The sequence below is a fragment of the Mytilus edulis genome, chromosome 2 (assembly GCF_963676685.1).
Source record: "Mytilus edulis chromosome 2, xbMytEdul2.2, whole genome shotgun sequence".
Lineage (NCBI taxonomy): Eukaryota > Metazoa > Mollusca > Bivalvia > Mytilida > Mytilidae > Mytilus > Mytilus edulis.
In genome coordinates this window covers 106,583,409-106,600,999 of record NC_092345.1, presented here as the reverse complement: position 1 = coordinate 106,600,999, position 17,591 = coordinate 106,583,409, and the positions used below count along the sequence as shown (strand labels likewise).

General features: G+C 31.9%; 2 protein-coding genes across 2 annotated transcripts; one reads left to right on the top strand and one right to left on the bottom strand.

Annotated features, from left to right (window-relative positions):
* Window positions 1-713: 713 nt before the first annotated feature.
* On the bottom strand, window positions 714-5,707 carry LOC139513853 (pyridoxal phosphate phosphatase PHOSPHO2-like). Its single transcript, XM_071302708.1, has 3 exons — window positions 5,577-5,707; window positions 3,208-3,394; window positions 714-1,344 (listed from the first exon to the last, which is right to left on the bottom strand). Exons 2-3 carry the CDS (start codon window positions 3,392-3,394, stop codon window positions 776-778), a joined length of 756 nt encoding a protein of 251 aa, XP_071158809.1. The 5' UTR covers window positions 5,577-5,707; the 3' UTR covers window positions 714-775.
* LOC139513852 (cilia- and flagella- associated protein 210-like) lies at window positions 5,633-17,184 on the top strand. Its single transcript, XM_071302706.1, has 9 exons — window positions 5,633-5,788; window positions 9,687-9,907; window positions 10,230-10,403; window positions 11,032-11,237; window positions 11,972-12,182; window positions 12,686-12,771; window positions 13,492-13,684; window positions 15,535-15,699; window positions 16,162-17,184. Exons 1-9 carry the CDS (start codon window positions 5,743-5,745, stop codon window positions 16,516-16,518), a joined length of 1,659 nt encoding a protein of 552 aa, XP_071158807.1. The 5' UTR covers window positions 5,633-5,742; the 3' UTR covers window positions 16,519-17,184.
* The last annotated feature ends 407 nt before the right edge of the window (window positions 17,185-17,591 follow it).

Here is a 17,591-nt window from a genome sequence, read left to right as displayed (position 1 = left end):
GTCGTATCAAAACATTATGCACTGAAGTGTGGCATAAAAACACAGGCACTTGTTGGATAGTCAATCTTATTGTGCATAAAAAGGATATAAGTATGATGTAATTATGAAACTGCATCAGTGTTTATGGACCAAATAACTTTAAAAAAGAATTGGTGAAAAGTATGATGAATTTTTGTAACTGTATCAGTGTTGTTATCGACTAATAACTATAAAAAAGACTGAATATAAAATATGATGAATTTATGTAACTGTATCAGTGTTTATGGACCAAATAACTATAAAAAAGACTGGGGGTAAGTATGATGAATCTCAAAGGTATAATAAAAAAATATATTGGAAATAACAATGTTTAACAACAGTACTTTATATTCATTCTGCCAATAGATTTACCATTTAGTTAAATAGGTTCACCATTTAGTTAAATAGGTTCACCATTTAGTTAAATAGGTTTACCATTTAGTTAAATAGGTTTACCATTTAGTTAAATAGGTTCACCATTTAGTTAAATAGGTTCACCATTTAGTTAAATAGGTTCACCATTTAGTTAAATAGGTTCACCATTTAGTTAAATAGGTTTACCATTTAGTTAAATAGGTTTACCATTTAGTTAAATATTATTTTGTCTCATTATCAATCATACCGTATTTTTGTTTCATATTGATCTAAAATATATAGTCTATTCCCTCCATTATATATTTAAAGATACTGAATAATAGGATGTTTAATTTTTTATTAAATAACTGGCTATGGAAATGCAACATGTCACAGAACTGAATTACTCGAGTTGTTTAATTTGTTCAAGTATGTCTAATCCACTACTCCAGTTCAGTATTTGAGCTTTCAGTTGAGGTAATTCTTCCTTTGAAGATTCTGAGGATTCTGGATTTTTCAATTTCTGAATTTTCTTCCATAATCTGAAATTAATTCTTGGACACACATAATCTGTTTCCTTTAATGTTAAAGCTGGACAGAAATCATTAGTTCCATCTCCTATGTAGAAGATATAATCAAAGTTAATTCCTTCTTCTCCTCGCTTTTCTAAATAACTTTGTAAAATATTCCCTTTACATAGATTGATGGTACTCAAGTCACACCAGTCTTGATGGTGATAATATTCTATTTTTAGACATCCAGTATCATCAAAGAAAGCAGGATTTGTGAATACTTTAGTAACCATTTTTTGTAATTGTGTATGCTCTAGAATCATATCTATGAAAACTGAGTTAGAATCAGATATTATTATTATTTCATAACTTTTGTCGTTACAGTATTTTAATAAGTCTGCCATGCCTTCTGTTAACAGAATTTCTTCCATACACTTTCTTATGTCATCTTCTTTTATTCCTGAAAAAGAAATAAATCAAAAGACTTACCAATAAAATTTATGTAAGGTGACCTGAAGGTACTAAGCTTAAGGGACTACCAGTATTATAAATAAAATGCCGAAGTATACATAGTACCAAATAGCAAAATACTTAGTTATGTATATATAGTTATGGAAACAATTCTGATTATAGATAATTAAATAGATACTTAAAGGAATATTATTATCATTGGTGAGAATGCCATCTTTGGGCCTAATGAAGAGAACCTAGATCTATTATAGCTACAGAGCTTTCAAAAGATTTCCTCTTTAGATTTTCTATAAGACTTTTTTGTGGACATTAAAATTTAATATCTGTACTTTGTTTCTCTTATGAGATCATTGTTTACCATCATATTATAATACGGAGAGTATGTCTGCTAACCCGTGCATATTTAAATTTAAAGAATGTCATGCTCCACCGTATATGTAAAGAGGAACTTTTGTAGATTTAAAAAAATTGCTACAGAATGTTAACTTTTCACCAATCTCCCATTTGCTGTTGTTATTTAATTTTGAAGCCCCACCCCAAATCAACTTAAAAACATGGAAAACTGCTTCTCACATATAAATTGTATTCTACATCGACATATAAAAAACATTGAAAAAAGTTTGTATAGACCATAGCACTTCAGCGTGACCATCATCACACCTCGACGTTACTATCAACAAGATAGCGTCACAATGCCACCATCGCACTTCAGCATGACCACCATCGCACCTCAGTGTTACTATCAACAAGATAGCGTCACAATGCATCCATTGCACTTCAGCGTGATAAATTAAAGCGCTGGATAGCACATGTGGAAAGATTGGAAGACGAGTTTGAATAATTACATATTAAGGTATGGTGCGGACAAAAGAACATCAATAAAACAGAATTGCTGAAAATTGCATAAACAGCAGGTCTCTAGTAGGAATAAAAGTGCTTTTCCAGTATCCTGTTTCCAGCCAATTTCTGATAAAAAAAAGTGAACTGACCTAAATTGTTGATTTATTACAGATGATTATTGGTTTATCGAGTAAATTATAGGCCTAACTTGAATACCTTTTATACATTCATATTTATATTTCATTTTTTTTAAAGATCGTGTTAATCCTTAATTAATCCTTTATCTTTCAGACATAATTTACAGAATAACTTTATGTAATGTAGATCAAAAGTAATAGGCAATAAATAAATCTATTATCCTTATATATCAAGCATCTAATATGCATGATATATACATTTGTGTATTCAATTATGAGGTCAAATATTTGTGTATTGAAATGTATATTGGGTCTGTATGATTATGTAACACTGATGTTGATAAGTAATCATTAAATGTGGTCAATTTGATTGACAGTTTAGGAGGTAGGGCATTGTAATTTAAGGTCCACCTTGTCCCTGATTGTTTGGTGATAATGACAGTTGTCAATCATACTAGTATTACAATGTATATCAATACTCAATTACCTAATCAAAATGCTTTAAAAAAGCCTGCACATCAACACACCTTAATTACATACATTCTTGAATGTACTGCTCCATAAATATACCCATTTTTCACAGTTTATGTGTGTATTATGTGCACATACATGAGAACTAAGGGAACTATATTTCAGTGTGAATACATGCAGAAATAGTAGCTAACCTGTTGTGTTGTTAGGAAGGCCAGTGCCTAAGGAAAGATTTAGAACAAGTTCCAATCTTTCCAAAAACACACTTCAGCGTCAAACCATCACACCTCAGCGTGACCATCGTGATTCGGAGTACCATCGCAGTTCAGAGTCTTTCATATATAACTGGCATTAATTGTGATAAGTATAATTATGTTTATGATATAAATCAAATAAGAACATACCAATATCATATAAATATTGAAAAATAGATCCCATGTACTCTGTCCATCCTGTAGAACTATACAGAGCCTCAATGTGATCAGGGAGTTTCCCATCTGGTGCTAATCTCTTCACCCATAAATCGCTGTTTTCATCTATAAGGGTATGATCAAAGTCAATTGCAAGCAACATTTTTCTTGAATTTTCCATCTAAAAGTAAATTAAATTAATAATTTTAAACATGTTAAATATGTGCAGTGAATGAGTATTTTAACTTTAAGTATACAGATTTGTAAGTCAGCCTCTGATGTTTCCTTCGCTCTTGGAGAGGTGGCAGTTTTAGCTTAGAAAGCATATTTGTGACGCATCCGGTGTCTCTGGATTTATAGTCGTGCAGAATGAAACGTGCTCCTCTTTTCTGTATGCTTTCTATTTTTTCTATTTCCCTGATGGTGAATGGGTCCCAGATGACAGCACCGTATTCTAGTAAGGATCTAACCATGGCTAAGTAGGCAAGTTTTTTGCACTCTTGGGGGCACTGGCGTAAGTTTCTTCTCAGGAACCCCAGTGTACAGCTTGCCTTGCTTGTTGTTTTCCCTATGTGGCTGGTCCATTTTAGGTCATCAGATATGTTAAGACCTAGGTAAGGATTAGTTTGTACCTGTTCTAGTATGTGGTTGAAGTGTGTTGATTTTTGTTTGAAGCTCATTATATAGCATTTTTTTGCGTTGAATTTCATTCCCCAATTTAGTGCCCATACTTCCAGAGCTTTAAGATCTTCTTGGAGAGTTTGGTGGTCTTTTGTGTTTTTAATCTCTCGATAGAGTAGGCAGTCATCTGCAAATAAACGAACTTGAGATTTTACGCTTTCCGGGAGGTCGTTGATGTGGCATAGGAAAAGCAGCGGTCCTAGTACTGTGCCTTGTGGTACGCCAGAGTCTACGTGGGCATATTCTGAGTGCTCACCTTCTACGACAACCCGCATTGATCGTTTTTGCAGAAATGCTGCTAACCATTTGTTCAGATTTCCATCTATTCCGAAGCTGTTTAGTTTTGCCAGAAGTTTGTTATGTAGCACAGTATCAAAAGACTTTGAAAAGTGGAGTATAGCCATATCAAGTTGAATGCCACTGTCGAAGCTCTTTAGTAGGTCTTCTGTTGTGACTAAGAGCTGTGTTGTACAAGAGTAACCTGATCTGAATCCATGATTTAAATTTGTCAGTATTTTGTGCTTTTCCAGATGTTTAAGAATGTGTTTACAGATGATGTTTTCCAAAAGCTTACATGATACACAGGTCAGTGAAACTGGTCTGTAATTTTCAGCTGCGTGGACGTCCCCCTTCTTAAATACTGGAGCTATGTTTGCACTTAACCAATCTTCAGGGAGAGTGCCTGTGTCAATTGATTTTTGAAAGATGGCGGATATACTTGGTGCGAGTTCTTCTGCACGTGTTATAAGGACAGTGTTTGGTATTCCGTCTGGTCCCATTGCTTTGGATGGATTTACGTTTTTCAATAATTTATGTACTCCTTCTGATGTTATGTCTAATTTTGAAATATTTGAAGTTGATCTTTTCTTTAGTGGTGGTATTTGTGAGTTCGCATCTAATTTAGTGAATACTGATTTGAATTGGTTGTTTAGAATTTCTGCCTTTTCTTTGCTGTCGTTTGTAAGGCCTCCATTTGACTTTAGTGGTGCTACTCCTATATTATCTTGTTTCTTTGCTTTCATGTAGTTCCAGAATGGTTTAGAACTATTCTTTTCAAAACCTGCATTGATGATGTCATTAATATAGTTCCATTCTGCTTTTCTAAATTGGTGTTTGCAGTCTTTTTGGAATTGTTTATATTATTTGTAACTTCCAGTTTTTCTAGCATGTTTGTGCAACCTAGCTTTCCGTTTTAGCATTTTTTGTTTAACCATGGGACAGAGTGCTTTTTCTTTATCATTTTAGATGGTACGTTGGTGTCAATTGTTGCTTGTACACCGTTCTTGAAGGTTTGCCAGGTTTTATCTATTGGCATATCGTGTATATGATTATAGATGTACTTTGTTATCATATTTATGTCTGTTTTAATCTGATCCCAAGTCATAGAAAGTTGAGAAAACTTCAATCAATTAGCTCATGTATTTAAACCGCTTGATGATTTTTAAAAATGTAATGAATAGACCCCAATTTTGTTTTTAGAAAGACGGTTTACATTTTTAGATTTATTTATAAAAAGATATATATCAAATGTTATTTGATGCCGAATTGACTTTTGATAGGTGCCGATTTGACCAGCTGCCGATTTAACCAAGTGCCGATTGGACTTTTTCTGTGGGTGTCGATTGTACTTGTTACCCCTGACATTATATAAATTGCCTAGTATGTAGGCCGTTTGTTTATACCTCAGTTACAAATCTTTCTAGATACTCCGGAAGTTTAAATGTTTTTGTTTGAGGTCAAGGTCTTTTTCCTACAGGAAGTGGATGTGACGTCTATCTATTTAGTTACATGGCTGTTTTCCCTAACAACGTCATTCTGGAGCGGTGATCTATTATTATTTTTTTTACAATGGCAGCCAGTGTTATGCACGGTCGCAGAAAAGGCCAAAATAGAGGTGAGGGTTTTATGAAAATCGACTCATAACTTTACGGAAAGAAAAATATCTTAAAATATAAGTAATTTGTCCTTTTGGGGAATGTAATTCTTGATCATCCGTAAGGTACTTCCATGCATCAATCATGACATAAAATTTTCGTTAATGTAGCCATATTTACACCACAAATTTCATCCTGACAAAAAAATCAGTTTGCCTTGAAAAGTTTTAAAGCATGGCTAGACCTGAATAATATATGGCTGGCGCTTATTCAATATCCCATTCGTATCTATTAGAATAGAAGTCTCATTGGAGGTTCTGATCCCAGATCGGATCCCGCTTACACAATGTATGTAAGCAATTCTCTTTTTTTTGTGTAATTTCCCATGTCCCGCTAGACTTCATTCCACATTTTCATAGCACAATAATTTGACTTTCACGTGTCACACTTACAAAAAACGGCAATCCCACATCATGCTTAGACCCCAATACGACACACTCTATCAATATCAACCTGAGATATCAATATTATCTTAAGAGCTTGAGGGATCATATTGTACGATAAAGGTATGATATGAACAATGATGAAAGTTTTATGGCAGTAGCTATTTGACCGGCACCGGCTTAATAGCAAATTTGCTATTTGACCGGCACCGGCAAAATAGCAAATTTGCTATTTAGCCGGCACTGAATAAAACTGTTCATTGATATGATAAGCAGAGAATAAAAAAGCTTAATAATAATTTAAAATCATTTTATCACAATATCAAGCATTAAAAATACACTGAGTACAATAAAAAAAATTATTGAAGATGTTCATAAATAAATACTTTATAACTTTATAATATTAATTAAAAGCATGAAAACACATTTGTATATACATTTTTAAATATATTCTTTTCAAAAATATTTATAAAAAAGTTGATGTCCAAATTTGTGCAAAATCTATGGTTTAAATATCCTGCCATGCTATAAAAATAGTGTTATGTAAAACTACATACATCTTAAAAAGACAATATTAAAAGTTGTTTGCTAGGAATTTCAAAAGGACACATGATTTAACATTTGCAATTGTTAAAAAAACCCAGTTCTTTGCCTTTAAAAGTTGTTTTAATCTAGCACAAGATAAATGTTACCACTCCAAATAGGAACTACACATTACACTGGCTTCCTTTAAATCTGCATCATGTGTGCATAGGGTTCTTTTATTTCTCTTTATAAACGCTCTTTTTTTAAAATAGCTTCCCATGCATCTTTATGACAATAATTTTTGATTGAAATCAATGTTTACAATTGAGTCCATACTAGAGGCAGTTAAAATTTCAGGTCTTGCTTCAACTTGTTCCTTGGTTATTAAAATACTAATATTTAAGAAATAATTCATGGAAGCCATAGGTTTGTTGGAAATTTACACATGGCCTGGGCCGTGATATTCGAATTTTATCCTGAGCGTTAGCGAGGGATAAAATTAACGAATATCACGGCCCAGGCCATGTGTAAATTTACAACAAATCTATGGCTTCCATGAATTATTTCGATTCTAATAGGACAAATAAGTTCATTCAAATACTGAATCGAGGATGGGTATGCCGTGGGTGTAGCTGTTCTTTTTTACTCCTTGTTAGATAAAACTCAAATATTCTCAGAAATCTTTAGCTTGCATTGATTATTTCGTTTATAACCGCTAGAAAAAATATGTTTAATTCTCAAACCCAATATTTGCGATTTTTAATTTACATGTTTCCTCGTAAGCTACCGTCAAAACCAAAATTGACATTTCGTAACGAAGAAGCTGCCATGTTGACTCGCTGAAATCAGTTAATATGCGAATCATGCAATAGAATAGAAAATAAAACAAAACCTACCTCAATTCCATTTAAATACAATATTATACGAACTTCGATGGTTACAAAAAAATTTATATTGTTTTTATACTGCAACTTCAGTTAGTATATGATTGACGGCTTTTAAAATCGTAACATAAATATCAAGCTTATTTCCATCCCTTAATGAACCCCGGTTTGTGGAGAAAGTGTTCCATGATGAAATTGACATTGCACAAAATATAGCTGTGTTACTATATTTGGGAAATAAACACAACTAGTTGCAGTATACTTATTCTTTTTATAACGCATCCGAATAAGAATAAAAGTTCTTTTGTCTTTTGTTTTTTACAATTTCTAATTCAATAAAATCGGCAATGCTTTTGCAAATAGGTTCAAATACATGTGGATTTACGTGGGAGGTATATTGTAACATCCTTTATTATGTATATTTCTGAGTCTGCGCTAAGTATAGATATATCGAGAATTTTCACACGGTGTTGTTTACAAAGCGAAAGAAGCACGTCATATTAGAATGATATTTAATCATTCGAGAATGCTAAAACAGAGTCCTCTTTTGAAATATACCACTTGTCTTGAGGTCTCGTTCTGTTCGCAAAGAATTTAAGGCAATCAGAAAGTGTTCAGCAAAATCTGGTAATGTGGAGTAATGATGTATCACAGATTTATAAATATTTTAGAAAAACATATATTTAGTAATGCATATATACAAATGTGTTTTCATGCTTTTAATTGATGTTATAAAGTTATACATTATTTATTTATGAACATCTTCAATAAAAAAAAAAATTATTGTACTATATTTCTAATGCTTCATATTGTGATAAAATGATTTTAAATTATTATCAAGCTTTTTTATTCTCTGCTAATCACATCAATGAACAGTTTTATTCAGTGCTGGCTAAATAGCAAATTTGCTATTTAGCCAGTGCCTGTCAAATAGCCACTGCCAAGTTTTATTTTGATATGGTTCACATATAACAATACAAACTTAAGATTTTTGGTTCTGGGTGGATTTCTTCTTCTTTAATTTTTCCAGTCTTCCATCTGAATAAAGATGGAAATAACTGGTATCACCATAAAATAGGTGTGATATTAAAAAAGCCATATCATATAACTTTATTATACATTATGTGGGCTGCTGCAGGTCTCTCGACCACCATGGCAGAGAAAATAGGTAAAATAAAATTTAACATGGCAGAATTTTTCATTGTATAACTCAAGCAGTTGTTTTTTACACGTGACATGATGAAATATAGATAAGGCTTAGAGCCCTTATAATCATAAGGGGGTTTAATATTAATGGCTAAAGATTTTGATACAAAGACTGATAAAGTGATATCAATGATGTGACATCATATTGATGAGGAGTATAGGTATCTAGGTCAAACCAGGCCTTAAAACTTTCCAAGATGAAGATGCATCAGTTTGTCTGAACTCAAGAGTAGATTTTGTGGTGTACACACCACCATATATTTAATGCCTTTAGATGAACCTGAACATTATTATCAAACTATCAATCATGACTGTCATGACTATAACATGACCTTGTGGCTTGTGTCACTCACAACGACCCTTATCTTATGGCCAATCCCATTTCTTGTCAGATAAAAGATTTATTGTGAAGCAGTGGTTACTCTTGGCAATCAGATATACAACTTTGCAAAAAATCCTTTAATCCTATGCATCAACAGTAGCCTCCATCAACAGGATCTTGTTTCTGTCCTGTAATAAACATGAGTAGGACATGTACATGTCAATTCAATTTTATGAATGAACAGCCCTGTCTTCTCTGAGGTACTTTGGGGAAACGCATCATAGAACATACGTATGTAGTGATGTAAAGATATTACTTCATGACTAGAAGTAGTATGAAAGTTGTATATATTTTTATTATTTATGTACTCAAAGACAAAGTCCATAATATTCCACAAAACTTAGAACCAACTAATCTTAGATTGACAGTGTTCAAATTCAGTATTATTTTTCTACATACAAACTATTAATAATTATATAAAGAAAAAATTGTTTGTTTCAAATTGAAATGAAAAATATATGTTTTTACTTATATTTAGCCACTCCAGAAATGCCAGCAGAACAACCTGGAATAAGAATGGGGGAAGGTGTAGATCTACGTCAGGTGACAGTCCTGTCCAAAGGGGACTGGGAAAGAATCCAGTCACAGCTCCACAGAAAACAAATAGATGAAGATAGAGAAAGGAGGAAACAAGCTGAAATTGATGAAAAGAAAAAGAAATCAAAGGAGATGGTTGATACCTGGGGAAATACAATCATAGTGAGTATTGAGTTTGGTTGTCATGGCCATGTTACTGACCTGATAACAAAACATGACCACATTTTCTGTACTCTTAGCCTACTTACTATAGTTGAAAATGGTGTCTATCATCTTGCTCGTTTTTTTATAATTTTTCACAACACAATTAATCTCCTGTCACAGAAATTTATTCAAATAAAGAAAAAAAATTAAAAAAAAGGCTGCTCTAATAAAAATACACCTTGTTTGCAGAAATAATTGGTATTGATTTTTACTCCACTTAAAATAGGACATGCAGGGTTAGGGTTTGTTACATAGAATTATAATAAATTGTTCTCAACAGGGTCAAAGACACAGGAAGTTAGAAGCCAGAACCATTCGGGAGCAAAAAGAGGAAGAAGAGAAGAAATTAATTGACCTTGAAGAGGCCCAATACCAGGCCCAGCAGAGAAGGGAGGCCATAGAGAAAGCTAAAACACAGCAGTATTATCAAACAGACAGAGTTAAACAGTTCCATGTAAGTTCTCTCGGTATTCAAGATTGTAACATCACATTTTAAAATGTTCCATATTATATATAGGTTGTTCTCACTTAAAAGTATATAACTAGGTAACAAAGCACACTATCTAATTTTTATTTCAAAAATCAAAATCATGATGGGATCATCATCTGTAAAATTGTGTACAGCTGTTCTTTCTATCTGGCAGTGGTCAACTGAGAAATCTATTTTTTCCCCTGATACATATATATCTCTATTATTTGTTAGTAAAGGTTGAGTTTTCTTTATACATGCAGAAAGACCATATCCAAAAAATGATAATCAATTACGAATAGGGTTGAATATTTGATATACTAATAAAGGATGTTAAATTTTTTAATGAATATTTCATTTGACAAGCAACTCTATGTTTTTAACATGGTATTATTCAAATTAGTTCAACAGTTGATAAGTTATGCTGAAAATTGATATAAAGGTCAAGTAAAAAAGAAACTCAATCGTAAGAACTGGATAAGTTAAATTGGAGATCAGTTGCTATAGTCAGTGTGTACATATTTGTGGTTGGTTTTATATAAAAAAAAAGTGAATATATTTGTGGTTTAAAATTGTCAAACACATTCTTATAAAAACTATTTGTTGTTGACAGAGTGCATTACAATTAACTGAAGTCCTCAAAGAAAGAGAAGCACAAATTGAACTTAAAAGATTAAAAGATAAGGCCAATATAGGAAAAGATAATGAGTACCTGGAGCTAGAGAGACGAGAGTATGAACAGTCAATAAAGGATGACCAGGCTAAAGCCATGGAAAGAATAATTGCAGCACAAAATACAAGACAGTTCCAAGTAGCACAGTAAGTATAGTATGATAAAAGGAAAAGGCTGTCTCAGATGTTATAACTTCATTCTTAAATAAAACTACTATAAAAGGGTTTATAAACTTTAAGTATTGATAATTACATGAGGCTGAATAAGGGAATTTGAAATGAAACCTTATTTCTATGGATGTTAAAAAATATGCAACAACAAAAACAGCAAGCCAAACACGGCAGATCAATTAGAAAGACCAATAGAAATAACTGTACTATCATTCCTCATGAATTAATAATATGACTGAGTCGTCTCTTCTGATAAAGCTTGATTTTAATCATTAGAAATTATATGTATTCTCTGTGATGTCAAACTGGGTGTAAAAATAACATAAAACCACCAGAATTGTTTTTTGCATCCCTGTTTTAAAAATTGCTAAATTACCGGTAATTAAAAATCTAAATTGATGCTTTTCTGCTACATGTTTATTTATGTCCCAAGATGGTGGGACTAATTCTATACTAGCTACTTTACTAGTTGTGCATGTTACTTTTAACAAAACTTGCAATTTTTCACATTCTTATGCATTAATTTCATCAAAAGTCTATAATGCTATAGTATTAAAGGCCAAAATGGAGATTCTGTAATACCAAAGATACTGGTTTAGATATCGATCTGTTTAAAAAAAGAAAAATCTGAAAGAAAGTGAAAAATATTTTTTTTAACTTTTCTTTTTGTTTTCTTTATTAATGCAAGAGTATTAATTGTGTACTTTTAGAGTTCATGAGCACCTTAAAGCCAGAGATGTAGAAAGTAGAGAAGACAGGAAAGAAGGAGAAGAATTGAAGAAATTAGGAATACAATATCATCAAGAGAAAGAAAGATTAGAAAATATCAAAAAAGATGAAAAACAACAGTTAAAGGTGGATAATATGAAACAGATCAGAGACAGAGATTCCATTAGAAACATGCAGAAACAACAAGAAGAGGTAAGATCAGCTTCACTCTAAATTAACATACTTTGTCATGCTGTACCATAAGCTATCCTGATGACAACAGTCAAATAGACAATTTTTTTGTTGTTGTAAAATATGTGTTCATTTATTTGTAAATGTATTAGGTGTATAGTCTTCAAAATTTACATAGTTAATTTTTTGTTCAGAAGAACTGATCAATTTTATCTTGTACTTTTATTAATATATAAAGATATAATATGTGATTTTTATGTATTCTTGCTAAAAGGGAATGTAGATCCTGTTTGTCACACTTTGTCTTTCATTGGTCTAGCGACTCTACTGTCTTTAACTATTTTGCTTAGAACTAGGCTGAGAAAACTTCTGAATGTTTGTTAAGTACCCTATATATGTTGATGTGCTATTTTCATAAAGGGAGAGAACTCATTTGGTTTTATTTATAGGATGAAGTAAGTACCCTATATAACTTGATGTGCTCTTTTGATAAAGGGAGATAAATCATTTGGTTTTGTTTATAGGACGAAGATGAAGAGTGTAGAATATTTGCTGCTGCCAAGAGAAAAATGATGAAACTAAGAGCTGAAAAAGAACTGGAAATTCATAAGTAAGTCTAAAAAGAACTGGAAATTCATAAGTAAGTCTAAAAAGAACTGGAAATTCATAAATTAAGTCTAAAAAGAACTGGAAATTCATAAGTAAGTCTAAAAAGAACTGGAAATTCATAAGTAAGTCTTTTATCAAAGTAAACTCAATATCAGCAAATAGTGTTTTCTGAAGTCCTTTTTAATGTCCATCTTCACAGTTCAGAAAGCCTGAAATGAAATGCCACACACAATAGTTGGTTATAATACATGTAGCCAAACACTTAATGTTGTTTTCTATCTGAATAGGATATGAAAGTCTTCTTTATTTCAACTTTTAATTGATTGTTTTTTTATAGGCTATTTATTAGATGTCTCAATATGACAAATTATTTTTAATCTATAATTTACTCTCAATATTATTGAACACTATAAATAGCTAGCTGATGGTGATTATTTTTAGGACACAAATGTAAATGTTTGAATGCCTTATTTTAAATAGTGATGTAAGGATGTAAATGTTTGAATGCCTTATTTTAAATAGTGATGTAAGGATGTAAATTTGATTAAAATTATTGATAAGAATAACATACCTGTAGATTTATAAAATCATTCCAAAATTACAAATAAATAGAAGTAGTGAATTAAAGATGTCTAATATCGTTCAATTGAATGAACTTTTATATGTGATGGTAATATTCATACAATTCAAGGTTTTTATAATCAATTGTATTTAACTTTAGTGAAAAACAGAAGAATCTGGACAGAATTAGAACAAAACTTGCTGCTCAAATGACACAGAAAGTCAGTGATGAAGACGATAGGATACATAAAGCTGTCCAAGAAGCTGAGGAGAAGAGAGAAAAAGAAGAAGCTGAAAAAGAATTTAAGATGAGAAAAGCCATGAAGGAGTCTGCTGATCATAGACATGTACAGGTAATTTATGCTAGCAATAGACATGTACAGGTAATTTATCCTAGCCATAGACATGTACAGGTAATTTATCCTAGCAATAGACATGTACAGGTAATTTATCCTAGCCATAGACATGTACAGGTAATTTATCCTAGCAATAGACATGTACAGGTAATTTATCCTAGCCATAGACATGTACAGGTAATTTATGCTAGCAATAGACATGTACAGGTAATTTATCCTAGCCATAGACATGTACAGGTAATTTATGCTAGCAATAGACATGTACAGGTAATTTATGCTAGCAATAGACATGTACAGGTAATTTATCCTAGCCATAGACATGTACAGGTAATTTATCCTAGCCATAGACATGTACAGGTAATTTATGCTAGCAATAGACATGTACAGGTAATTTATCCTAGCAATGATGATATGGGAAGCAGTGGCGGATCCAGCCATTTTAAAAAGAGGGGGTTCCCAACACAGAGTAAAGGGGGTGGGGGGTTCCAACTATATGCTCCCATTCAAATGCATTGATCGGCCAAAAAAAGGGGGGGGTCCAACCTCCGGAACCCCGCCCCTGGATCCGCCACTGGGAAGGAAAATATCAACCAAGATGAGGAAGCCAGAAAATCTGTATCTGGCCACTCACTGTCTTGTGCATTGTATTTAGCTAAAATAAGATCAGTTATTACCAAACCTAATCCATATCTGAACACTGCCTAATTTGTCTTTTTCTCTTTAGTCCATACTTGGTAAAGCTATACAGCTTCTAAAATCCATATATGATGATTATTTTATTAAAAGAGAGTTAATGTTATAAGGCCAACATTAAAAATATCTGTTTCCCCTCTCCCGACTGAGGTTGTTAGGGTATGGGTAGGAAGGTAGGCAAATTATTTTATTTTATTCCTTGATATGGTTTTCTATATTGAATTTGTACAAAATTCAACAGGTAAGGCTCAAGTCAAGAAAAGTGGGGTATTCTCTGTATTCTAATTCAGGGTACACCCCAGTTTTCTGGTGTTAAAAAAAAAACAGTATACAGGGACCTCCTTTTTTCCTATTCATTTAATGTAATGAAATCTACAAAAGCGCACATTCTAATTGTGATAACAATGCTTAATGATAGCAAGTGTTTTTTTAGTTAAAAAATCAAGCTTATTTCAAGTCTAATTTGATGCATAACTCACAACAAAACAATTCCTTTGTTCACCAATTCATACCTTGATCATGAATTATGAGATGACAAAAAGATACATGTATGTTAATCACTTGGGAATTAAAATTCAATGAATAAAAATTACAGAAAGAAACAGTTGAATTATCTCCCCCTGAATTTAACACATACAGCTCTGCAAATGTTACCTTTTTGGCTAAATCATGGATTGTATGATTCCTTAATCTTATTAATAATTCTTATAATTTAGGAACAAGATCACAAATTATTTTAATAATAAAAAAAGCCTTAATAATTGCCAGTGAGACAACCTAAAGATGTAGACGTTAGCAATTATAGGTCAGATTACATCCTTCAACAATGAGATAAAACTGTAGAGTAAGGTATAAAAATGCCAGTCATGACAAAAATGTGAAACAAACATTGAAAGCTACCTGAGGTACAAAAACAATATGACTGTGTTAGACATGTTTGTCAGCACTTAACTAACTATGGACAGTATTGTAACCACACAACACAATAACAAACAGTACAAATATGAAACTAAGTTAATAATAAAAGCAACTTATTGAAGATGGCTGTGTGATTGATCTTTCATGACCTATTTAAGCATGTGTAGAAAAGAAAGCATATTACCAGTTGTGTCCAGGAGTATTTTTGATGAGATATAATTTTTCTCTCTTTTAAGCTCAAAGAGGCAGAAGACAGGAAAAAAGAACTAAGGAGACAAGAATTAGAAACAATTAGAATCAGAGAAGCCGCTGATGAGATCTTCAGGAGAAATGAAGAAGAAAAACGTGTGAGGAAAAGGGAAGATAATGAAACTCTGAAAAATTTCCACTTTGACCAGACGGTATGTTTACATCCTTTAATACATTTGTTAGGCTTTATTGATTTAAGTTAAGTTTTATGAGAACTAAGTCTGAGTATTGCCAGTAGTTTTGAAATTACTTTTTTTTTTAAGTTACAAGCATTTCAAATTTGAGTATAAGTTTTGTCAAATTCTAAAACAATATACTATATTTATTTTCAAAGATCTCATTTTCCAATACTTAAAATCACTAATCCATTAAAATAACCATAAATCATGACAATGTATCAAGTCAGTTCTTCAGGTACATTTTTATTTAACTCCTCTTTTTGTTCAACAATTCACAGTAGCACAGAGGTTATAGAGTTGTCTAACACAAAGGTACTGTAGAATAAAAATGCACCTTCAACAAAATAAAATATTTGTATGCTATTTTGGAAAAAAGGCTACTCATGAATGTTCTTATTTTTTTCATCTTATTTTCACTTTTACATCTTTTTACAGAATGATAGAAAGGGTAAAGAAATAAATAAGAAACAGAAAGAGTTAGCCTTAGATAGAGCCAACCTTGAATTAATAGCTATGGAGGAAGAACAATTCCAGGAATATGCCACCAAAGTTATTGACCATTGTGAAAAAGGTGGTCGTAATGTGTATCCCCTGAGAAAGGCTGCTCAAACAGGAGCAGGGGGAGGGGTTGGTCCTAAGTTTGAGGGTAAAGGAGGAATAAGACCCAGCTACATGGTTTCAGATAAAACTGGAAGACAGATGCCTCACTATCAGAGGGATTCTACAGAGGAGACCAAGGATAACATTTATGGAAAAGCTAAATCCAAAAAGAGGCTTGGATTTGTATGGTAGAGAAGTAAGACTGAAAACAATTCATTGACATGTTATTAATGTAGCCATTTTATTTAAATGACTTTTAAAAAACACTTCTGGTCATTTGTTAAAATGGAAGCAAGTGTTATCTGTTCAATTTAACAACATTTCATATATTAAATATTTTTAAAAAGGGAACAAATGTATTAAAAGATCATGTTTTGTACTATTGACTATCAGATTTTATACACAATTTTTCATCTTTTTTTTACAAAAATAAAAATTTGTTTATCACAAAGGTGATGAAATAAAGAGACAGGTGCATCTTTAACTAAAAAAACAACATTTTAAACATTCAGAGAGGACAAGAAACTTAAAATGAACAATTACAGTAATTTTATTTTAGGTTGAAGTTATTATGTATGTGTTAGTGCTTTTGTTACTAAACTGGAAGTAATGATAAATAAAGCTTAAATGAATTCTTATGTATCTGACATTGTTTTTATCCCCATGTTATCAATGATATCTTACTATTTATTGTCCAGTTTTAATTAAAGCAATCACTGTGATAACTTATGCATTTTATGTGTGAGAGAGTTGTGTGTATATACTTTTAAACATATATGTTTATTTTCTATTGTTACTATGTCACATTTAAACCTATGTAGAAAAAAATCATGTTTAAAAATTAAAACTTCGCTTTTATGATTTTCTTGAATTTTTTAACATGCAATATTAGTTATATATAAATGAATCTTTTAGTTTTGTCAGAATTATAACCAATGGATTGTTAAATTTATTGCTTACTGAGCCCCAATGTCAAATATTAAATGCAAATTCAGGACAAGAACCAATTGACAATTTCAAAAATGTAGGTCAACTGGGAAGAAGGGCTGACATTTTGACTACCACTGGATAATACGTGGGTACTTGACAAAAGCAGACATGTTTCCTTTTGTCAGACCAAGAATAAAATAGGGTTATTGCATGAATATTGAGGAATGTTGTCCCGAGTAGAATTTTATATTGCACGAGCTTGTGACTGCAATATATGTTCTACGAGGGACAATATTCCCCAATAATCATGCAATAACCCTTTTATTGTATAGCAA